General features: G+C 41.6%; 1 protein-coding gene across 1 annotated transcript; it reads right to left on the bottom strand.

The window, feature by feature from the left end:
* Nucleotides 1-7841: 7841 nt before the first annotated feature.
* On the bottom strand, nt 7842-14427 carry bmf2 (BCL2 modifying factor 2). The gene is made up of 5 exons (XM_042390916.1): nt 14350-14427; nt 13990-14029; nt 13515-13748; nt 11945-12162; nt 7842-8771 (listed from the first exon to the last, which is right to left on the bottom strand). The coding sequence occupies exons 3-5, from the start codon at nt 13723-13725 to the stop codon at nt 8655-8657; spliced, it is 546 nt and encodes a 181-aa protein (XP_042246850.1). The 5' UTR covers nt 13726-13748; nt 13990-14029; nt 14350-14427; the 3' UTR covers nt 7842-8654.
* Between the last annotated feature and the right edge of the window lie 11231 nt (nt 14428-25658).

The following is a 25658-nucleotide window of genomic DNA, read 5'->3' as shown; positions in this document are numbered from 1 at the left end:
TTTGACTGTGGGGTAACTTTTAATGGAACATCACTGAACAGCCAATTCTTGCAGGGTCCCAACCTCCCTAGTAGTCTGCTTGGAGTGCTCACAAGGTTCAGGCAGGAGCCTGGGGCTTTGATGGGAGTCATACAGCAGATGTTCTAACAGGTCAAGGTCACAGAAACAGACAAAGGCTTCCTTTGTGTCTTGTGGTGGCCTTAGGGTGACCTGAGTCAAAAGATTGTGTCCCGGATGACCATCCACTTGTTTGGGCTTGTGTCCCAAGCTGTGCTTGCTATGTACTTAGGAAGACAGCCGAGGACAGTCAGACACTCTTCCCAGCTGATGTGATTCAAACAGTGAAGCAAAACTTTTACGTGGAAGACTGTTTGAAGAGCACATCATCAGAAGAAGAGGCCATTAACTGATTAAAGATCTTACAGCTGTCTGCCAAAGAAGAGGCTTCTGCCTGACAAAGTGGGTCAGTAACAGCCGCGTGGTACTGCAGACAGCAGCAGAGGAACACAGAGCCAATGACTTAAATGAATTAGATCAGGACAGGGACAATCTTCTCTTAGAAAGAGCCCTTGGTCTGCAGTGGCCCATCAAGAGTGATGCCTTCCAGTTCAACATGTTGGTGAAAGAAAGGCCTTACACTAGATGTGGTATGTTGTTTCTGCTCAGTTCAGTGTATGACCCTTTGTATGACCCGTTACACCCCTAAAGCAGGTCACCATTCCATGCCTGAAGCTTAAAGCTGCGGTTCTTTTGTATGGACAGGATGTTAAGAGCAGATCTGCAGCTACAGTTGAAAGATTCAGTCTTGGACAGATAGCACCTCGGTGCTGAAGTATATACGGCAAGAGGACAGGTGCTTTCATACCTTTGTGGCAAACGGTTTCAAACAAGCTGGTAGATAAGATAAGGTAAGATAAGATAAGATATAGTTTAATGTCCCCATAGGGAAATTTCTTCTTTCAACCATCAGAGATGCTATAAATGTGTCACAATGGAGGTATGTAAATACTAAAGACAATCTGGCAGATGATGTGTCCAGAGGTATGAAAATTGATGACCTACTGATTGGCAGCAGATGGATTGAAAGGCCCGACTTTCTTTGGAAGCCAGAGAAGTATTGGCCAGAATATACCGTGGAAATTACCATTCCATCAGATGACCCAGAAGTCAAGAAAGACTTCATTGTGAATGCTGTAAAGGACTCACTTAACGCTACTGACCAACTAATCACTTATTTCTCAGACTGGAGGCGGCTCAAGGTTGCAGTTGCCTGGTTCCTCAAGGTAAAGAAGACTCTTTTGAAAATAAGCCAAAAGAGAAAGGAGTTTCAGGCTTCTTATGCAAATAACCCATCCACTCATATGCTGTTGGAGATGAAGGTCAGAAGTGCATTTGGGGGTCAGCATGTTTCATCAGATGACCTTGTGGAGGCAGAAATTTCGATCATTCGCTACACTCAGCAGCAGCGGTTCAAGGAGGAAATTGATGCACTCTCATCTGGAAAGTCTGCAGTCAGAAAGGAAAGTCCTATTTACAAACTCGATCCATGCCTGGAGGATGGTTTACTTAGAGATGGAGGACGACTGAGTGGGGTAGCACTGCCAGAAGAAACCAAGCATCCACTCATCCTTTGAAATGATCAGTGTATCTCATCTCTCATCCTTAGGCATGTTCACCAATAACTGGGGCATAGTGGAAGAAACCACACACTACCAAACTAAGGAGGAAGAAATGGATTACAAATGCTAATTCAACAATAAGGAAAATCATATCTTACTGCTATACTTGTAGATGCTACACTGTAAGAGCAGGTGAACAACAAATGGCAGACCTGCCAATGGAAAGGATTTTGCCTAATCTCCCTCCGTTTATGAGTGTTGGAGTCGATTATTTCAGGTCAGCTGAGGTGAAGAGAGGGAGAAGCCTGTGCAAATGCTATGGAGTGATTTTTACTTGTTTGGCAAGCAGAGCTGTTTACCTAGAGGTGGCAAACTCACTGGACACTGATGCATGCACTAATGCTGTGCAATGATTTCTGAGCAGAAGAGACCAAGTTTCTCATATGTGATCGGACCATGGCATCAATTTTGTTAGTGCAGAAGGAGAACTTAGGGAGGCTCTTGCAGGATTAAATCACAGCAAAATACAGGGAGCACTACTTCAACATGGAATCAGGTAGAGTTTTAATCCACCATTAGCATCACACTACGGTGGTGCTTGGGAACATGTCATTCGCATGATCAGAAGGGTGTTCAGCTCCATTTTGCATCAGTGGACACTGGATGATGATGGACTTCCCACAGTTCTCTGTGAAGTTGAGGCCATATTTAACGATTGGCCCATCACTAAGCTGTCCAAGGATCCCAATGATCTTGAACCTTTAACGCCCAGTCACATTCTCCTCATGAAAGGCAAACGTGCCTTACCACGAGGACTGTTTGTAAAACAAGATCTTTATATGAAAAGAAGGTGGGAACAGGTTCAATATATCTCAGATTTGTTCTGGAAACAGTGGGTGCAGGAGTATCTTCCTTTGCTTCAGGAACAGCAAAAAGGGAACCAAGAGAAAAAAAGTCTCATTCCTGGGGATAGTCTTAGTATTGGATTTGACTGCTCCTTGTGGCTCTTGGCTACTTGGCACAGTGCTGAAAACCTTTCCTGACAAAAATGGTGTTGTATGATCTGTTTGTTTCAAAACAAAGTGTAACCTTACGGAAAGAACTGTAACCAAACTTTGCCTATTAATGTCTAACTGTTTGTGTATACAAATACTGGTTACCTCTAACCCTAAGAACATTATGTGTGTTTAATGGCTCTTTGTTTGTATTGTTTAGAATTCTTGTGTTTGCCTGCCTAACAATTAGGGGCCGGAGTGTAAGAGCCATTTATCCATTAATTTGCTTTAGTGTTTATTTGGTGTGATACACTTTTTGTACACTGGAGGCAGTTACCTATAAATGGATTGCATTTATACAGGAAGGAAAATGCAGCCAGGTGTGACATATAGTTGTTTGACTGTGGCCATGGTGTCTGCAAATAGTGTAAATAGTTGTAAGCAATAAATGGATTAGCAAAAGCAAAGGTAAACGTCTGGACACTGTAATTGTTTTTTGCGTTACACCGCTGAGGCCTACAGCACGCATCAGTTAAGTTTGTCAACATGCGGACTTATTGGAAAGCCACAACAGTCTTGTTCTATGCAAATAAAGGGCAGGCAGACTGTCTGCAAGTGATTTGTATTGAACGTGTTTAAACATACAGTTACTCTCACATACCTTAATACACTGTTTGCAAAAGCAGAAAAAACATGCAATGACTGTGTGAGCAGTTAAAACAAGTTAATGCCCCAAAGGTGACAGTTGTAACTGCTTTTGAAACATTATAATATCAACTGATGTCAGCTCTCCAAGCAGCACAAAACACTGCAATGTGTTCATATCTTTATGAGGTTTAGGTCAGGCCCTCTCTGGAAGTGTGGATTCTCAGTTTTCCCGAGGCTATGTGTGTGTATAAACTCCTTTAACCTTCCTTGCTGCCCCTGTCTGCACAAGGCAGCTGCCTGAGGGAGAGTGCTTTAGAAATTCGGTGACAGAAAAGTGAATCACAGTTTATGTAAGGTTGCACCTTTCTCCCCTGAGGGAAGAGCATGTAAAAGAGCAGCGCTGAGTTCCCAGGGCTTATGAAATGCCTCTATTGTTCATGCTAAATTAACTTTTTAGGGACTTTCAATAGGGGTTAAATAACTGGTGTCTAGTCATGAAAGTAGCTTTCATTCAGTGAGTGTGAATTGTCACTGGTTGTGACTTGTGAAGTCATGTTTTATTGATGCACAAATGACTAGAGTTGATTAAAAATTCAAATTATTTTAGGACCCACTGTGAGAACTATTCACTTTGTGATCTCTTTAAAAGTGGAAACATTCATTTATAATGCTGTATTGTGTCAAACTATTTCCTTTCCCTCACATACTGATTCAGCTGCATTTTCTCATTTTTAGGATTAGGATTAATCCTCTTCTTCCCCTGTGGGACATAACGCCATGAGCCGTTATTTCCCCCCCTCCCCACCTCCATCATTCCCTTCTCCTTCCCCATATCCTTGGCTTGGCAACATGTTGAGTCTCCCCTCAAGTTAAACTATTCTTGGCTAGCTGAAAAAATCTGGCCATCACAGCTCTACTGAAGGTCATTTTTGTTTGTTTGTTAGGCCAGAAGATGCCATATCTCAAGTGCCATTTTAGAATGCTTCAGTCCTTCACACATGGAGAACCCTGGTGTGCATTATGATGGACTTGATGTTGCTCTTACATATAAATCCTTTATCCTTTGTTTTCAGGCTATATTGCTAGGACTCACAGAGTAAAACACTCTCTCCCCAATCTTGCTGTGATGTCCTTTGATGTCCTTGCTGATACTGCTGCCTACATAACTTAAGAGGCTCACTATTTCTTAAAACTGGTCCTGGTGGTATTGTATTAATGTACATAACCTGAGTCTTGTCTTGTATGATGTGGGTGACTTATAAGTGTGGGTTTAAGTGAGACACTTTCACTGAATTGAACTGAATTTTTAACCAATTTATGTTCTGCATTTTACAGCAATAGCCTTTCAATGTATTTACATTCAGTAGTTACTTCTCTAGTAGTTTTCAGTTAGTAGCAGGGATTAGCTCTCTCAAGCAGAGTCCTTGTCGCTGCTCAGATTTGCTATAAATGGTCAATTCCCTGATGTGAGTGTCTCTGACTGAACTGTATGAACTCTACATTTCCTACTACTGCTGTACACTGTGTGTGCGCTTAAAAATGTTGTTTACTGTATGTGTGTGAACACTGCTTTTAAAATAAGAAACAAAACACAGGCTGTTTCAATTGTCAATAAAGTTTTAATGAAAAAAAAAAACAGCAAAGTACCCATTTAACAAGAAATTGTAAGATTTCGAGAGCCAAGCTCCTATGTACAGCATATTGCACTAGAAAAAGAACAAACATCCCCCATCCTCTGTTCCCTCCATCCCTCCATGTCCTGCGCTGTTTGAAAGTGTGCAGTAGACACAGAGCAGTCCCAAAGATAACACAGCCAATGCTTGAATGAAAACTGCTACATCTGGACTGGGTCTCACTTCATAGGACACATGAATGTGAAATCCTTGAGACCACTCTGAATGTAAAGAAAGCAATGTGAAGACAATACAAACTCCCTGGCGCGCAGCACAGGAGTCTGAAATAAGTTCCACTGTTCAGTTCATGTATTAACAGAGATATTGTGGTTTTCACTCCATTAACTTACATTCAAACCCTTAAGATACAGATTTTTTTTTTTCCAGGAATGTTGGACATGCATTTTTACTCCATTTACATATATTGAAAAAAAGCCCTTGAACTGAGAGTGACACAGCAGACTTGGCAATATCCAAAAGTGAAAAATGCCACAACATTGAAAAAAAAGCAATCATAGAAAAAGCAAAAAAGTTTTGTTGTTGTAGTTCTTTCTTCATCTTCTTACAAAAAGGTATGGAAAATTTTTGTTAAAATTTTGAATATAGATAGCAATAATAGCTGTCAAATTCATGTCTAATGTATAAAAAACACCAAATCACAGCACTTGACAGCAAAGATGCATTCTTTCTTGGATGTTCAAAAAACCGATCGAAGAAATTTGATATTAAAGACACTGAAGGTTGAACGTATAACGAATGTTTCATTTGCGTCAGGGTTGCAGCAGTGGTTGGTAACGACGACAGGCTCAGATCAACACCACACCGACTGGATGGCTGTTCAACCCACCTCACATACAAATAATACTGGGCACCATGGTGGCTCATTCCTCCTTCAAATGTAAACCCACAGCCCTACTAGATTGTAGATAATAAAGCACAAAAACCCAGACTAGCCAGGCCAGATCCAGCATATTACAGATCTTAAAAAGTTTCAAGAATCTAGAGGGGAAGTTCAGCACAGGAGTAGAAACAGAGAGGCGCAAAATACAGTATACAGGTAAGAAAATTGTTGTTTTTACAGTGCACATTGATTGCAAACAGTCGTTTCTGACTTTGAGAAGGTTTTGCGTGGTGAAACTCGCCGTTCCGTGCTGAGAGATGTCAAAGGTTGAGCCTGTGCCTCGTGAGCTGATGTGAGGAATCAAACTGGATTTTTTTTTTTTTGTATCAAGGCACAACGAACACGCTGTACTGTCTGTGCCAACGCTATTGTATCTGTTGATCTCACAGAGCCCAACTGAAACAAGAGCTGTTACCAGTGACTTTGGGTAATTATGCCAAGTGTTGATGATGATGTGGCAGGTCTGTTACTCACAAGGCACATTTTGTACATTTGATTGTCTGTTGTTCACGTGATTCATAAAGACTCACACCGTGCGTGTGAGAACGCACGAGGCACATGGCTTTAGTCCAACCTCTCCACACACTGGCATCTAACACACAACTGAATGCACATCAACAATGAGAAGAAAAAGGACTGTACACACTGAGATAGCAATCTATACAGTAGCACTGAGCAAATATACACAAAAATAAATTAGAATAAATTATCTCAAAGAAACCGAACAAAATGAAACTTGTTCTCGTTAAGGTCAGGGAGTAGTTAAACAAGATGTTGGGTGAGAGAGAACCAGAGGCTTTGGACTGAAGACCAGCGAGTGTGTCACAACTATCTGAATTGGCTCAGCGTTCAGTGTTTGCAGGAAACAAACATTTGGTTCAGCGACTCATGTAAAGGAAAAAAAAACCCTCCTGACAATCTGTAACACACTTCCATGTTGAGTAAAAAACTGCTTTGGAAAATGGAAACACTAATGAAACATCTTTGCTTGTTGAGCGTCATCTACTGCATCAATCAAAGACTGACAGCATGAATGAAGTATGTATGGATTCCTCTGTCAACAAAGGCAGCTTGTAACAAGCACCAGGTAACCAACATGTTTATTAACTACTCCCTGAAGAAAACAAAGAAGAATAAAACCCATCAGTGTCTTCAAAAGTTCATATGAATCTACAACAGACTGAAATAATACATCTACTGAGAAATTCTTATTTTGAGTCCTCAGACTTTTTCCATGTTAAACCTTACATTGAAGAACAGTGGCTGTGTCATTGCAAATTGCTGCACAAAATGCTGCAGTCGTCACACGAGGGTGTATAAAATATCTGCCCCGATGTGTCTGTGTTGATAAAAACGGTGTCTGAACTGTACAAAAGCTGTTCTTACTAAGTTGTCAGTGAAGCACTGGCCGTTTGGTGAAAGAAAGCACTTGTATGAGAGGTTGAGTTGAGATATTTCATACATTTAGATACAACTGGAGTGAAATAAAATAAAAATGCATTTCTGTAACTTTAACCCAAAGTGTTTTTCTGTAACAAAGTGGTAGAGATATTTGTTAAGATGTGTATTTCATTAAGAACACAACCATGTTGTGGGAAATGTCCTTCTATAGATGTCAGTTTGATTGCAAAAGCAACTGATCCCTAAGATTTTTACTCCTTTTACTGGCTTGAATATTGCTCACCCTAGTTTCATCTCTCTCACAGGCGACCCACAATGCAGCAAAGGGCAAATTTGTGATTGTCAAACTCCTGAAAAGCTTTAGAAAATGACACTTTTTCCAAATATTTTCAGCTGTCTGATTGTTTCCAGTTCCCTGATTGTAATCCCACAAGTGAGACTTGTTCGACTTTGTTTGTGCTTATTTGGTTTCAAAATTACAGCAGATTTTGGAAACAGTAAGCACACACTCCCACAAACACATGATCACGGATTGAAAGAGTAATCACAATTACGATGTTGCGTCTTGAAGTCACTTGACTAAAATATCTGCAGTACACCTAAATTCAAGTATGCATGCATTTATGCTTTAAATCAACAGGATCTGAATCTACACAGTGGGATTAGGCCACTTCTAACAAGATGAGTGGTACTGGAGGTGGAGATGCTGATGGCCGACACCAGTAAAAAGACACAGGTTGATACAATGTCTCTACATCTACAGTGGAAGTTGGTAAAACATAGCAGTGCAGCACAGTTGTGCAACACCGCCACAATGTTGTGACAACCATTTTCAAATTAGCCAGTGTGGAACAGTAAAGGATAAGTACAGGGCTTATTGTTTTTCTGAGAATAAATTAGAAACGTGCCTCGAGTCCTCAAGGTTTTAAGTCAGTAACTTCAGCACAGAAATGTCCACATCCACAGTTTGTCGCCAAAAACATGGCCTAATCTTAAATCTCTTTCTTATGATCTCCTTGACGCAAAAGAGTTGTACTGTGGCAGGAGAGAATAAGGCATTCCCTGGACTGATGGAGGTCCTTCAAGACTTGAAATACCAAATACAAAGAGCAGTTTACTGTACAAAATAGGCAATCTTACAAATATTTCGAAAATATCTCTTCAAACACAATGGCTTCTTCTTGGAGAGGCGAAAAACCCAAAAAACCCAGAAAAAAACAACAAAAAAAAGAATTGTAATCAGTCTCCGTCCAGCGGTGACCAGTGTTTTCTTCATCGCATCTTCATATTCAATTAGAAAACAAAATCCAAACCCGTGTTCCATCTTACAGTGCCATCTCTTTAAGTCTGGTCCCTTGTCTATATATGAGGGGAGGAGGGGGACAAGGGCCGAGGCAAGGACCAGCAGGAAGTCCCCTCATCTCTGCTCTCCCCTCAGGCGGGGGATGACGGCCTGTCTTGGAAACAGAAAGCCAAACAGGGCCATCGTAAGGCGCATCCAGACAGGCAGGTTTTGTCTCTGGTGCCTCATGAACTGCAAGGAGACAGAAAAATAAGACAAGAACTTATTAGCATCAAGGAGGAAGACGTTAGATATTTTTAAAATTCCACATGGACAGTGCTTAATCACAATTACTACGCTTGTCCGACTTTTATCGGTTGTGAAAATCACTTCACAGATCTATATTTGCATTCTCCGATTTCATCACAACAGGTTTTTGAGGTAAAGCGTTGTGAACTGTGGTAAACCCTGTGAGCCAAAACCATATGACCGAGGGGGGCTGGATGTTTCCACAACATTAACTTGTGTCTAGCAAACACGTCTGTTGCACGCAGGTCCTGCCTGATACGTCTGCCGAATGTATCAGGTGCAATGTTATTGTTTAGGGGGAGAATACGGAGGATGGACTAGATGAGAGGAACTCTACAGGCCGATGACTGAAGAACAAGACATTTCTAACCCCCAGGAGCTGTCTCTCATCACTCAAGTCTCCCTACCTCAGTCTTTAGACAGTTCCTCTTATTAAATCTGCACTGTTGACTTCTAAACAAGAACCTCAAAGTGAAACCCTTTCAGAGAACGTGCTACATGTTTCATCACAGCTCTCTTGTAATAGCGAAGTCAGCTGAAAAATTACCAAAACAAAGCAAAGGAAACTGGAACTGTTCCCTCCTTTGGAAAAGCCTTCTCCCAGCTCTGTTATTTCCTATTGGGGTGTGCAGAACCTGTGGACTACAGACAGATGAAGGGGTTCCTGCTGCACCCTGCAACCCCCCCCCCCCCCCCCCCCCAAACCCCCCATCTCTGATCCTGCACAGCTCCCACTGGCAACAGCCAGCGCTCAGATGTTGCAGCCTGTTGCATAAGCATTCTCGTTACAATCTCATTCTCTGCTCTCTCCATCAAGGTCTTTACCAGCCTAGCAATCAGAGGCTGCCACAGGCTATTTGATGCAGAACTAGCAGACTGAACTGCATTGAACCAGCACCGCTAAATGTAACCCTAATTGTCCTTAATTGCCTTAATTCTACAGTGCTGAGCTTATTTAAACAGTATTCTGGTTGGTTCCACATGAGGCTCATCTTTCTGCTCTCATTTGCGTGGGTAGTGGAGAACGGTGTGTATTTTGTTCGCCCTTTCTAGGTTAATGCACTCTGACGATTAAGAAAACTGACAATGTGCATGTTTGGAGGGGATTATCATTTTAATGGGCACACTTTGCAACCGAAAAGTAGTCAAAACTGACAGATAAGACTCAAACCTCAAATACAATCTGCTTCACGTAAACATAAAACCCACACATTAGCCCACACTGGCAACTTCTGCCTCAGAGAAATAAGTGAAAAAAGTCCAACAATAGAAGCAGAGAAGTGATTGGATATCATAAAGGATCACTTATTCTCCCTTTGGAATATTCCTACAACAGCAGTATCAGATCCTGCAGGATAAAACCAACTCGAGCGCCTCGCAGACAAAAAAGAAAATGTTCTCTCTTATCTCTCTGTCGCACAGTCACACACACACACACACAAACCAAAACACACACAAAGACGCACACACTGAGACAGTCAGCGGGACAACTGAGGTATTGTGGGTAGCCGTCATGTTACTGGCTGCGTCTATAAGTGTGTGAGTCAGACTCTATTTTTAGACGAGCATATAAACAGCCGGCCGAGTCTACCCAGACACAGACATGCTGCTCACTCCTGTTCGTGACAGTCGCATCGATCAGACGTGCTCTTTCTTAATCTATTAGTGGTTTTTGTTAAGATTTTTACATATATATATATCTCCTTCTCCACTAACCACAGAGTCAAGTGCTTTGCAAAACTTATAAACCACACCTTTGTTATCCACACAGACCCCATGGCAAAACAGTCACAGCAGCAGATAAGAAACTTGATACCCCTCCCAGTATATTTGTACTCATTAACAAAGTTTGCGATCATGTGACCAGTGTTAGCTCTCAGTCAGTCCGGTAACTGCTTTCCAAACACTGATATAAGCCGCCCCCCTGACCTGTTATCAAAAACACTGTGATACCAAACCTTGCAGAGGGAGAACAGAGAAGTGTGCGTGCAGCCTTGTAGGTGGAACATGTTTTCATCTCTTAAGTTTAAAGACATCCGTGAGGCTGTCCTGCCATATTTCCATGTGGATTTTTTTTTCTTGACATGCACAATTAGCTACAGAACATGAACTACACAGGGAATATATCCTTAACTATTCCCCGGGGAGCTGCGCAACAGTGAGCCTCTACTTTTAATCGCTTCATCATCCCTAAAGCCTCGGCACGTCCCAGTTTTGGTGCTTCTTGTGGACTGTTCAGTATACAGCACACTTGATATGCAAAACTGTCTAGTTTCAGGAAAAGCACACAAGAAACAAACAGAAAGTTGATTTTATCTTTTAAATTACAGTACAATTACAGGGACAGATGAGAGCATAGATTTCACTCATTTGTTTTCTTTTCTTCTGTCTTTGTAGACCAGGAAACTTAACCCTAATATTCCTTTTGACTGTAATGACACGGTATCAGTGCTACTGACACAGTATTGGCAGTGTAATCTATCTGTTCAGTTCAAGTGTACCATTTCTGTGGTTTATATGACACAGATGACACTGACCACAATGTCAAACTAAGAATCAATGTCAATCAAAAATGTCTTTGTAACAGATCGTTGTGATATTAGTTTCTTAGTTTAAGTATCATGTATGAAATGACTAAATCCTGCCTTATTAGTGATTTAGGATTTTTCCTTCAGTGTGGCCAAGAAAGCGGTTGAATCACTGCTCAGGCTATTTTTATCCTGTGTGGGTTGTGGCCAATCCAGCTGGCAAAATGTTCTGTCCCTTTCTTCCCAAGAGTGAGCTGCAAACTTGCACAAGGTAGCTGTGAACCTTGTATCCAATCAAGTAAAAGCTGACAAGCATAAAGAGTTCACACACACACACACACACACACACAAACTTTTTGTCTCAAGTTTGCATTACACTCTGTTCCACAAGAAAATACAATGTGTGTCCTAGCAGCCACTTACACCCTGTGTCACTTGCTGCAGCACTTTCTAGGAAATGTGCAAAAATCTGTGTCTTCTTTAGGGTAATATAAGTCCACGTGTGTTCATACAGTTGGCACTTTCACACTTTGTGCTTGAGTGTGCATACAAGCTGTATGGACACTGACGGATCCACCTCTGGCTTACCAGTTCAACGTGATCCTGGTGGAACTTGTCTCCGATCTCCCGAAGTTTTCGGCCAATTTGCGCCTCGACGCTCACCCCTGCCTGTTCCTCGGGCCTCTCTGCCATCCTGTCATCTTCCTGCCCTCTCCCCTCCTCCTCCTCCTCTTCAATTTGCCTCTCTCCCCGGTCCTCCATAGGCTCAAACTGAGCGGGGAAATGTGAGCGTAATCCAGCGTTGCCTAAAAGGAAAGTATCAAGCCTCTTAAAACTTGTGTTCATTGTCTAAAATGCTGAGAGAGGTTTTTATTGTCAGATGAGTATACGGCTAAATCTTAGAATAAGCCAAGCTATCTTGATTTACTGTTACTTCAAACACAGCTGTGTATGACTAGCTTAGTCAAACATACAGCATTTGCTGTACTTTACACTGCCGTCGTAATGCTTTCTGAAACCCGAACAGGTTTTATCATATCTTCCCGTGGATGGACAAATTACAAGGTACATACTCTGAGTACAACTGAAGAGTCCACAAACAAGAAAGAGTGTTAGTAGGTGGGAAACTCAAACACCTTATTAAATCAACAACGGCCTCAGTGAACTGCTTCTTTTCTGTGGGCTGTGTCACTGAGTTTACTCATTGCCTTGAGCATGCGCCTCTGCAGTCATGCCACTTGGAGGGAAAACAATTTTTTTATATTATCATGTGCAGAATGCCCCGCTATTCTGTCTCATCGTGGGCCATAACATCCCTACCAAAACGGAGCGCTAGGGACTGTTTAGGGAGAAGAAATGGCGCTGGGCCAAGTGCATGACATCCATTACTGGTTAGATTACAATGAACGACGGGGTAGTAAGAGTCAGTGGTGTTTATGTATTGATGACTTTTAAACACAGAACAATATGTACCTCTCACACACTGACACTGAGTCAACAAACAAACAACCTCCTACTTCAACGTTCATTCAATTCAATCAGGGTGATGTCACACTGATTTGATTAGACACGGGAAAACAATATTGAATTAAAACTGATGGACGTATTAGTGTGGGTATGTACCTTTATGTATGTATGAAATTATTGTTGTCTGTTTTTATTTTTTCTTATTCAATAAATGCTATTTAATAATGCAAAAAAATAAAATTCCAGCACCACAAAGGCTAGAATGTGATTATCATTTATCAAATTTAAGGTTAATTACATATTTACTGGGTATTATGTAAGACAGATAAACTTAAATATACACAGTAAACAAACTGTTTCTTAGAATAGCATGTTTCTCAAGTTCTCAGTAGGCATTTTACACTACTAGGGGATCGCCCAGCTACAAGGAAAATTAATTTCTAGGCCTATCTGTTTTGCTTTAATAATTTTATATGGAATTCAGTTTGTCTCACAGACCAAGAAAAATGAAAACACCAGAGTGTAGCTCTCATCTTAAACTGTCTGAAATCAATTTTTATCATTTGGAGCTTTGAGGACAGTTTCCAGCGATTGACCCACCAGATAATCAGAGTGACAAATACTTAATTCAATTCTGTACACTCAGTTTCTAAAACTGTAAGCAGGCTCACAATATCTCGCCCCTCCTTACCGTGAAAGGGTATGCGAGGCAAGCCGCAGGACAGCGCGTTGATGCTGATGCTGTTGTTATTGTGGCTCTGCGACGTGGGCACAGCAGCGGTGACAGTAGGGAGGGCCTGTCCGGCGATCTGCGTGGCTCGGTTTTCGTATTTGACGTCCCTAAAGGGCGTTCCCCAGGGCTGCGAGATGGGCCGTGACATGTCCTCCTCCTCATCATCCATCCGACGCCTTAGCGGTAAACTCCCTGGAGGGGATAAGGGGACACGTGATGGAAACTTTAGAATAAGTGTTTGAAACTGCTTTGGTCGGGTAAATATTAAATGTATTTGTGAGAATGTGTTTATGATCTTTGCTTCGCAGGTAATTTGGGTGTGATTTGTTTCAAGACCAAACAAAATGTGCCAAATATCATCCTGTTATTAGTGGAAACTTTACCCTTTAGCAAAGTTTCTGCCTACATTAAAAGGAAATAAATCATTAGTCACCATAATGCCTGGTAAGAGGCTTATGTTGTGTGAGGTAATGCTGAAAACAAACAAGCAGAGATGGATTGAGTCAGGAGCAAAGCTGGATGTGCCAATGTAAATTCATATGTTAAGTGAGGTAATAAACATAAAAGGGGCCAGATTTAGCTAAAGCTCTTTTATAATATAGTGATTAGTAGCAACAGAAGCATCATGTATGGAAACACCCTGTGTAGGGGGACCCAGTGGGCGGCTAAAAATGCCACGCCAGATCTGCCACCCTGCCGCAGCAGATTTTGCCAAGCTGTTCCTGATAATGTGCCAAATTGTAATTGAGTGCCAAAATATCCACCCGAGAGGCTTTTTTCCCCTCAGAGTTACCTTAATCTGGAACAGTGTGCCACAGAGCAGAGCAGTCAGGGGATTAGGGTCCTCCTGCACAAGTATGCTGCTCAACAGTAAGACCTATGCTCCTTGCCCCCCCCCCCCCCCCCTCTCTCTCTCTCTTTCAACCACACAATCACTGGATAGCTGCCTGTCTACACAATCAGTACACACACACACAGCAGCAGGTGGTGTGTGAGTGAAACCTCGGTGAAACCAAAGTTCTGGCTAGACTGTCATGTGCTGCGTGCAGCAGCCGTTTCATGAGGGAGATAACGAGTTTCACTCCATCCTTTACTGCGCCTGCTGAACGCAAACACTTGCACTCTTCTTCCTTGTTGGCCACATGCCACAATCTGAACTACTGTTTCATCTTTTTGTCATGGGTGTCTGTCTTTTCCTTTTGTTGTGTAAGTGGAGACAAATGGGCTTGGTTGACTGGCAAATGCAAAAGTTGAAACTGGATACACTGGTATTGTGTTTACTGAGTGTGGCGGCCCCAGTTGTATATCTCTCTGTTAAAGTGTCCCTTTGCATGATGTCATATTATATGGAGTCACAGGAGGAAACCGCAATTCTGAACAGCAATGGAAAAACACTGTCTGGTTATCAGATTGTCTGTGTTTTTAAAATACAATATTGACCAACAAATCCTGTGACATCCATTGTTCCAGGGACATTTGTGATAAATTAGTCCATTTCACCAATGCCCACTAATTAATTGTGCATTACTGATATTCAACACAGACCTACTCTGTATTAAGTTCTCCTCCAGGGAAATTAAGTAGTATATTAAGTAATGTTACTCAAGCAAAAAGGGCACCTCTGCAACTATGCAGCAAGTTTCACTGAGATCAAATGTGCACTTGTGTTGTGTGTCAAGCCCTGTCTTGAATTTCCACTGGCAGTCAACAGAGGACTGGCAAGATTACCATAGTGTCAGACACATAAAAAAACAAACAGAGACAGGGAGACACACAGAAAGACATTACACACAGAGACACACACTGCCCAGGGCAGCAGGGAGGCCTGGCAGCCACCACAGTGCTGGTCAGAGGCTCAAAGCTGCACAAGAGAGTGGCTCCCTCTGCTGCACCATCTGTGCACCGGGCTCTCCTCCATGCATGGACTCAGGCAGAGGGGCACACAAGGTGAGCTCTGTGGCTATTTCACCTTCTGGCTTTATGTAACCAGGAATACATATCCTATGGACATCGGTAAGAAAGTGACATGATCCAATAAAGTCCCAGAGCTTTACCTGTCATTGGAAAACGACAAGAGCAAAGCCCAACTGAATAATTTGTAACGTTATCTGTTAAGTGAATTATATTTTGGTGGTGTTGTTGCAAGTTACCACTGGGATTACAATTGTAATCCTGAAATGACTAACTAATTGGGATTTTAATTAAGTTAGTTTCGAGTGGTTTATATGTGGGCTACGGAGGAGCACCGGGAATGTGCTGCTTCGTTATCCGCATCAGGAGCACAATGCCCGGGGCTGTACCGGAGCGTAAAGACGCCAAGTCCGAGAGCTCAACACCGAAGCATTACGGAGCTAACAGAATTTAAAAACAACAACGACCACAGCTAAAGCATAATTTATTTCCTCGTCTAAAATAAAGCAGCTACAACTTTAGCCTTAGTTGTGATTAATTTTCTACATGTGACAGCGACCACCATCTGATTTCAGAAACATTTAGGACAGTTTTATAACGGTTAACGCTTCTCGCTGCCATTATCCTCCGTTGACACTTTCTCACGTTACTTCGCCTGACAACTCTTCCCCAAAACCAACACAACTGAGATAAGAAAGCCGACAGGTTCACTCACTCGAAGCAAATGTTACTTACTACTGCATAAAATACATAGAAAAAAAACATCACAAGTCATTTTACACTGATGCAATGACTAGTGTTGAACGCTAATTAGCCGTAACATTGTGTAATGACAAAACATAAAAGTAACGTTACAGACCAACGGTTTGTCCTTTAAATACCGGGACGCTGAGAATCCACACGCGCGCTGTCATGGATTAAACCAGTTATTTCTCCACTTTATTCACTTCGTACGTTGAAACGAGAGAAGAAAGCCTCGCTGATATGAAGAACAGGGCAGAAATACATCTATTAAAAAGAAAAATGCTCTCTGCCGTATGCCAACGCTCCGGTAAATCCGCTCATCCCGTCTCTGCCCGGGCATGCCCGCACATTTGTTGACAAACTCCCACAAACGGCAAAGCACGCGACGGCACTGACACGATTTCTTCTTCTTCTTCTCTTTTGTTGTAAATTTGAACAAGCGACCGTTAAACTCACCGCCAGCAAACGCGCTTTCCGTTGTGATGGGTGGTATCTTGACAAACTTGCTGTTACTCCTTGTTTCCAACAGACTCCGGTGATGAGACTTGTATCCCTCTTTGCATTGCAGCCTCTCATGGATGTTTGCTGACTAGAGTGAGGTTGTTTTTTTCTGTGTCAAAAACGGTCCGCCCCGACTGCTGGGACCCGCCCCTTGTTAATACTGTGAGAGGGGGGGTCAGCTACTCATCAGTGTTATGCATATACAGCATACTTACCGGGATAAAATGTGTCTTTGCCTTAAAAATGACTTTATATTTGCATTTTAAGGAAATAGGAAGTAGTGGAGCAATCATATTTTTGTGTGTAGAGTCTCAATAGTTAAATAGCTGAAAAACTATATTTCTATCTGAACTGAGTGGAGCAAAAAGAATAAAGTGGCATGAAATGGAAATACTCAAAGCACAAGTACCGTATATTTGTATTGAGTGCATTTTGTTTTATTGCACCACTGTGAGTTGACATCATCTTAATTGCCAAATTAATCATTTGTCATTTGGGTGTTTTATGCCTGAATCGCCTATTAAAAATGTGAAAAATATACACTGTTTCAGATTTAAAATGCATAAGATGTTGAGCTCATTCTGTATTGTTGTTAGTGGAAAAAAAATATTGCGGCTGGCCCTTTAAGAGAACAACCCTCCTCGCGACCATAAGCTGGTGACACGCAGTGGACCAATCAGATGCTTTGTTTTGGTCCCGCCTTTTGCTTCGTGTATCTTGACACGTGGAGGGGGAAAAACACAAACCTAGATAAGACATGTGACTGCTTTCAGCGCTCAGCTCAGCTGATTGGGAGCTGCTGCTAGATGGAGTGATTGCACCCACCCAATTGCGGGGGTCGATGTGATGATGAGCTGTGATATTGTCAAGGCAACAAATAGATTTACAAATTTAATTGTCATATGCATGTTTGTGACCCATTAGATAGCAAGAAATTCTGTGTTCTCTGTGACAATAATGTGTGTAGAAGAGCCATAACAAAACCCCAAAACTTAACATAACCACTGCTGAAATGTAACTAAGTGCAGTTATTCAAGTGCAGTACTTATGTGCAATTTTGAGGTACTTACTTTACTTGAGTGTTACCATGTTATGCTACTTTATACCTCTACTCCACAACATTGCAGGGGCCAATATTGTACTTGTTTCACTTCACTGCATTGATCTGAAAGCTATACTTACTAGTTACCTTGCAGATTAAGATTTTACAAGCCATGATATGCTTATAAATGATGCATTGGATCATATATTACCCAACAATATAGTAATCAAAACAATCTCCACTTTGATCAACTACAACATTAAAATGCTGTTTACACATTAATGAGTGTTTTACTACTGTATCGGTATTAGTACTCTAACACTCTGGAGGGGGCACTTCCACAGAATGAATACTTACTTTTGATACTTTATGTACATTTTGCTTCTGACAATTCTTCTGTATGAAATAATACTTTTGAACGCAGGACTTTTATTTGTTATGGAGTATTTTCTTTTACATTGTGGTATTTCTACTTTTGAATACTGATTCCACCATTAAGCATAACATAACATAACATAACATAACATAACATAACATAACATAACATAGCAGGATCCACCATGCTTCCTGGCTTGACAACAATGTATAAACATAAAGCCATTTTCAGTTCAGCCCCTGCAGGCACCCACTGTTGAACATGGTGTTCCCCTCTGATGGATGTACAGTGACAGTGGAATAAACAGCAGTTGTGGCTGGTGACCCTCATTACATGGCTGGGGCACGCCTACGCATGGCATCACTCAATAGGGGAAGAAAAAAAAAAAGTACAGTGAAATCAAGCCTGATCTGTAAAAAGGGGTTACTGAGTGCAAAACAACCAGGATAGAAGAGTGAGACTATTTGATCCATCGTGTGAGTCAGATTTTTCCCAGGAGACAATTTCTAGATGAAAGCAGATGCTGTTGCTTTTGCGTGGAGCACTGGTCAGCCCATACAGGATGTTATGTTTTCACACTGTCCCACTCCTTTGTTGTACAGCTGCTAACGTGTGAAGTGTGATTTTCTCAACTTTTCACAAAATTCCTGTGCACATTTTTTTTTTTTTTATGGGCAGCTTTGGGAGAGCCAGCAAACAACCCCTGCTTGGCCTAGCTTGTTTAAGCTGCCGCCTGACGGCTCCCAACCCCCCTCCACCACTCCAGTCATGCAGCGAAAGGGACCCCACCCAAAATTTGGAAGAGGAGATGATGGTTGTTTTTTTCTCATTCTCTCTTTCTCCCTCTTGTGTGTGTGTGATTTTTTTGGGGGGGGGGGGTTGTGCTGTAAAGCTCAAAAAAGCCCATCAGCTGTCAATCAATGAACATTCAAGCAGATTGCATGCAAAGGAAATGGACAAAAATAAACCGCATTTCAATTATTTTGCTCTACAGAAGCTGGCTTGTCTACTGCCTGCAGCTTGACTGCCGTCACATAAATTAAATCTCCACTACATAATAAGTGTTAGCATTCAAGTTGCATTAACAGTATAGAATAAAATGTTAAATTAGACCTACTGACACATTGCTAATACAACTATTGTTGCTTCTTCAGCTGCATCTATGACCCAGTGCAACATAAAGAACTGAGGTCAAATGACCCTATATTATTTTTTCTGTTGTCAACCGCTGTTTAGATATTTTTTCATTTGAAGGACACATCTGTGTTGTGAGAATAATTACTAATAAATACCTCGTCACACTGTTTGAAGAATAATAAGGAGGAAAACTCCCACTGGAATTAGAAAGTGAAAAGCATCAGTTTTGCTACAGTTTGATGTGGTAATCAGGCATTTTATGCTACTTTTTATAGGTGGAACATTTCAAAAATTAATTAGTCCACTGTGTGCCGCCTTTGGAAAACAAAGAAATGAAAAAAATCGAATCGCCCATAAACATTTCAACGCTTTTTTTTCTCCCCCGAGTTCCCTTTATCAATAACTAATTAGTGTTCCCAAACAATAGCTCTAAGAATAGTGCATTTCAATCACAGTCAGTTATCTCATTGCCAGTGGACTCTGGGGTATTCAGTCGTTTTTCATCAGTTAAACTGTGGTTTGGAGAAGTCTTGTTGTCTTTTGAACGCAGAGCTGTTAACCACATTTGTGTTGCAAATCTTATTTTTTTCCCCTGTTTTCACAGAGAACATAACATGATACGCTGTCAATGCTCGAGATTCAGAAACACAAACGTCATGCATTGTGCAATCTCACACACTGTTTTAAGTCATTTGCTGTCTTTTGCTTTCAAGTGCACAGCTTCAACCCCTTTGAAGAGGGAAAACAGCCTTTGTGTTGGTGCTGAACTCAGAACTTGTCATCTAAACTGAAACTTCCAGTACCTCTAATGTGTCAGGCGCAGTGGCAGACAATGTGTCCCAGCCCATTTTTATCTGAGCAATTCTCCCCAGTGAGGCAGTCAAAAATTCTCCACAGTGAGTTATTTCTGACTACATGCTGCCAGCAGAGGTGATAAGTCTCTGGATGTTGAAATTTTTCAAAGTTCACTGCATAATGATACAATTTGCTTTGTGGCTTTTTCCCTAATGGTGCCTGACGTCCAGACGCTTTGTCTTCAATCTTCAATCCGTTCCACACCCAAACAACTGTATCGCTGTTTGTGCATCTACTGCATTACAATTTTATGGTTTCCAACACCTTCCCATTTAATTATCTACACAAATCCCTGTTTTAAAAGGTTGTTTTTCACATAAATTGATTGTGAAATTATGTGACAGAGATGGCAAGTTTTCACAGGTTATTGAAAACCTCTGTCCGCCTCCGCCCCTCCTCCCCCTGTCTGTTCTGTCAACACCTCTTGATTTTAACCACAGGTACAGCAGGGGCTCAGCCAATGAATGTGGCTCTCCCAGAGTTCATCCAAAGGTAACACATTTGAAGCCCACAACCACCCGAGGGAAACGCTTTCCTCGGATTCTGCGTATTGTGACACCACTTTAATGCCGTGGAATAAATGTAATCCTATATAGAACACTGAATAGGTTTTGGAAATGAATCTTGTTGTGTGTGTTCAGTTTGTCCTCACATTTCCAGCTGTGATGGCATAATGTTGAATTAAATGAACACTTAATGATTACTGAACAGCAGCAGCAGCAGCAGCAGTAGCAGCAGCAGCAGCAGCTCAGCATCACCTACAACATCCAAGTCAATTGTAGGATCCAATTTGCAGGTGCACCAGTGTATAGCCATAGTTTTTTGTTTTACATTGCTGTTGTTTAAGATTGCCAGGCTGACTGACTTAGTACTTGAAATCCAGTGTGTTTTCACTCATTATGTCATAACACACATCCGTTAATTTACATTACAAATACTCTCTTAACTGATTGCTGAGACATGGGAACACTGTGACATCGACAATGAACCCAAGCAGTTAAACGGTCAGATAGACAGTAAACAGTTGAGCCAGATTATCTGAACTACTTTATTCAGAGGTAAAATTGAAAGTGAACGAACCTGAATTCTTGGTAGTAACCCCTCATTGTGCAAGAAAACTGCGTGCACACAACTAAGGTAAGTACAGTAGCATATAGTTGAATGTTTAAGTTATAGTGGATAAGAATAATGGTCGCAACTGCAAGAACAGCAACCAGGTTGTAAACAACTTTTAAAAAATCAATAAATACAGATTCTGGATGCCATGTGTCACTTGCGTAGATAAGTTGGGCAGTGAGAACAGTCATTGCGCTCATTGGTTAGATGTGTCTGGGTCAGGAGAGTAAATGTAAACAAAGGAAGAAGGTCCTGAAAAAGGACGTCAGCCCAAATATCCATGAAAATATCAAGAAGGCAACATACTTTGTTGCTAGTCCAGGATGAATTCTGCAGCTAGCTGCTTGCAACTGTTGATTTTCTTCACCCGCAACCCAGTTTGCAAAGCCCACCCTGTCAGTGGAGCTGTTTAGCTCAAACTTGCAAGGTACGCCTTGTAGTTGGGTCAGATTGAGGTTGGATCACTTTCTCACTGCAAATGAACCGCTCCAGAATTCATTTGTGACCAGACTGAGACCACTTTCTCTAAAAGTTCTCATACAGATGTTTTGAGTAAAATTGCTGTTTTCAGATCCACCCTAAATCAGTTTTCTTGTTTTGTGAAAGATACTAATAATAAGAGTTACCTATTTTAATTAGCAGCAGTATATGTGGCTTGGACAGATAAGTGAGCATGTCAGTTTTCCTTCCTTGTTGTGTTTCAACGGAGAATGAAGTGGATGCACAGTGGTCGTCTGTCCACTCACTCGCTACTCTCCAGTTTAATTCTTTTAACCCAGTGTGTACTCAAGTGGCAATAATGGGATTTTAGGAAGCCCATGTCAGATGTGATGAACTGCTTCCCTCTGTTGACAGAGGGGTTCAAAGGGGGGTGGGGGTGGGGAAGATAACATGCTGGCGAAAGATATGTCTGAGTTTGTTTTTTAGGGTGGGGGAGTGAGTCCAGGCTATGCTGTTAAACACCGAGATGGTTTGTTAATCTGCACCGACAGAGCTCAAAAGTTCAGGTGCCACTGTACAAGATGTACCTCAGCATGTGCTTCTGCAGTTCTTCATGTCTGTTTTTATGCAGTCACTCTTCAGAGCTGTCACATAATTTTCTAAATGCTTCTAAAAACTAGAGACTAAATATTTTAAATGCTGCTAAAGTGTCGGTAGGTAGGTGCTGTGCAGTGGATTAAAAAAAGAAAGCAATGATAAATCGTTGAAGGAAGGAGACATGGATGGAAATAGAGTTGGAGTTGCTCTTGTTTCTACGGTAACTGTCGATGGGGAGGTACCAGGGATGAAAGTGGAGGGAAAACAAACCTCCCTGCTCCGATGGCAACAGCACAGCAATTGGTTCTCGTTTCCTGCGAGGACAGGAAGAAAAAAAAAAACATAACAAGGTCCCCTAGTAGCCCAGGAGACACAGTTCGATGTTGCATCAGAAAGCAAGAGGCAGGGCAAAATGAACACGCGCTCACAAACATGCACACTGCACTTGCACACGCACACACACCTACTCGCTCTCACACGCGCATACACAATCACATGCTCCACTTCACCCTGCAGCCGCCCCTCCCGCTCCTGCTCTCCCACTCCCGCCAAAACATCTACAGCACGTGAAACCTGCCTAGAAACCGAGGGGAAACTTCCGCCTTGCTGCGATTGGCTGAGCTCCCTAGCAACCGCGTAGGCCCAACCAGCCAGTCAGGCGCGTTGTGAGAGGCACACTGACCCAATGAAACAGATTATTCAGAGGCGCGGGCAGGCACAGTGACCTGGTAACAGTCAGGAGAAGAAGTCAGGGAGACGCTGGAGGGAGAGAAGAAAAGCAGTCTGTGATTGGCTCACAGATTTCCTCTTTATTCTGATTGGCTTGATGCTCTCTTTTGCAGTCATTCATACATTTCTCTGCCTGCCTCAGCACTAGCTCCTCTGTTTCCTCCACCCTCAGCGGGTTCGTTCAACTTCCAGTGGCCACCCTGCCCTCAAGGAAATCCACTGCCCAAGGTCAAGGCAAAGACTACAATGCTGAAATGGGATTGGTTTAGACAATCAGGAGCAGAGCGAGATCCTAGTAACAAGTCTACCTCATCATGTCAGTGCAGGATTTAAGCCTGTGATCAACAACTTGTTAAACAACACAAGTGCTCTTCCTGTTGTCTCTGCTGATGAGCTTGTTATTGTCTTGCTTGTAATGGACACAGGCCAGTGAAAAGCATAATTAGCTTTTCATTTAATAATGCAGCATGTGACAGGGCTGTTCTCCGGGCAAGTTGCAAGACACAAATTAGCAAATGGTTAGTTTGTTTTCAAAAACTTAGCTCAGCCTGGGCGAGGTCTTTTTAAATATTCCAAACTGCTTGCTCCAGTAGTGTGGGGAATTAATGTCAATACCCTGCAGGATCAGGGGTTCACATTGAATAGTTAATGAGTTGGAGGAGAGAAAGACTCAAATAATTCTGTGAATTTAGCATGCCATACATACTGCCTAATTTAACATAACTGCAGGCAAAAACTCACTCAGGCAGGAATATTATACAGCTATGATTAGTAAAAACAACATTACCATCCAATACAGAAATTGCTCATAGCTCCCTAACAAATTAGTTTACTTGCGTTGGAAGATAAAGTGAATCTATATTACAGAATTTGTTTTCACTTTTCACAATAAATGCTGCACTGTGGTAAGCCAAAGGGTGTGTTATTTATTCTGCACTGAATGATTCATTTTAGATATTGACTTGGAGCTAATAAGTATTTTCAATCTCTTTACCAAAGCTACAATGGACAGTTTGTACTGTATTAAACCTCCCAGAAAGTATATTGTTCATGTAATGACATGAAGGAAGTATCACTCACTAAATGTGATGCAGATGTCAAGATATGCATAAGTGCTGACAAAATATGATATATGATCAGTAAATCCCATTTTCATGAAGGGTAAAATGTTAACTTTATGAGCATTTTGGAGGCTGTAGTTTGTGGTACTGTTGAATTGTTTTGCATTACATTGAGAGGTGTTTCTAACATTTTTTCCACCCCTGGACTAAAAATTAGAAACATCTCTAAGAAGCTAGGATTAATTTGCAAGTATGTTATATTAGACTGCATTAGTTTAAGTGTAGGCAATAAACTTGCAACAAAGTGTAATGTATCTTTAAAGCGGCTATAATCAATATCTTTATATTAACAAAGAATCTCATGACCACTTGAATGTAAAAGGGGTCGTTTGCAGTGACAAACCCACAAAATATTATCACCCAAATATGCAGTTTCTCTCAGCTCTTTGCAGGTTTATAGCTCTCACCGCTCTCATTAACGTTGTTTCACCATACGTTTCCTGCCCAGCACCAAACGCTAGACAGAAGTTAGCAACTAGCTAGTAAACACAGTGGAGCATTTAGCAGCTAAAGAGCCAGTTATACCCCTCAGGAGTTCATGGAGACCAAAAACAGAGCTAAAAGAGAGAGAATATTGGACTTACCTAGATCAGCTGGTCAGAAACATGACTCCAAATGAACGCTAATGTTACCTCATATCTGCTGGATGTGTGAATAGGCAACTGTTGCTAACAAGTTTGCCAACTTTAAAGGTGATAATATGTCAGTGTTGTGTTTACAGCTTGTTTCCACTGCCCCTAATTTGACAAAAAATCTGTTACTGCAGGTTTAACTAACTCAAGTGTCAACAGTCCTCTATTAAATGTGGACTTTTACCTTTTGTTGATAGCCTTACCCTTCCGCAGTTTGTGTGTGCGTGTGTCTGCATTTGGCTTAGTGTTAGACTGTATGCTCTGCTGTATATGATAGAAGCTGACTTTGTTTCCCAAATGAATTACTATTAGGAATCCCCTGGGCCCTTGGTAGCCTGAGGAACTATGAGACAAAGATCACAATGCGTTAAGCAGTCATCACAAGAGGATTTCTCATAGGGAAATGTACTTCTGTGAAATCTTAGATGTGATTTTCCAACATATACCCACTGTCAAAATGAACGCTAGCTGGTGGGAGCTAAGCAGAGTCTACATGATGTTTACAGTTGAGACTGAAAGAAGCCTAGAGAGCCCTATATCATAAAACAAATCAGACATCAGAAGGTTGGATCTTCAAAGTTGAAATGTGAACTGTCAGCACCCCAATAAATTCTGCAGACATTGCTGTAACAGGGTCAGCACTGAATTCATTTATTTCTTACAAAGTCCTCTATCTAACGTGTTAAAGGTCAGTGATCTTATTTTCCCTCTTTCCCAGGGCCTCATTAATGTCAGAGGGGATGACTTCCAAGACAAACAACCCTTGAGGGCCTTTCCAAATGGCCCGGAGCATCAGATGACTCACCTAATTTAAAGTTGCATTTTAAGTGATTGTAAATCCTCCCTTTCAATACAGGGCTCCGTCTTTCACCAGTCTCAGTACTTCTCAGAAGCCTCTAT

This window comes from Thunnus maccoyii, chromosome 17 (genome assembly GCF_910596095.1).
Source record: "Thunnus maccoyii chromosome 17, fThuMac1.1, whole genome shotgun sequence".
NCBI lineage: Eukaryota > Metazoa > Chordata > Actinopteri > Scombriformes > Scombridae > Thunnus > Thunnus maccoyii.
This window is presented reverse-complemented; position numbering and strand designations above follow the sequence as displayed.

Excerpts from the sequence above, each read along its gene's own strand:
- bmf2 (XM_042390916.1), bottom strand. The coding sequence starts at position 13,725 with ATGGATGATGAGGAGGAGGACATGTCACGGCCCATCTCGCAGCCCTGG. Across the intron at positions 12,163-13,514 it reads GCCTCGCATACCCTTTCACG|GCAACGCTGGATTACGCTCA; the intron begins GTAAGGAGGGGC and ends CTTTCCTTTTAG. Across the intron at positions 8,772-11,944 it reads ACCAGGATCACGTTGAACTG|TTCATGAGGCACCAGAGACA; the intron begins GTAAGCCAGAGG and ends GTCTCCTTGCAG.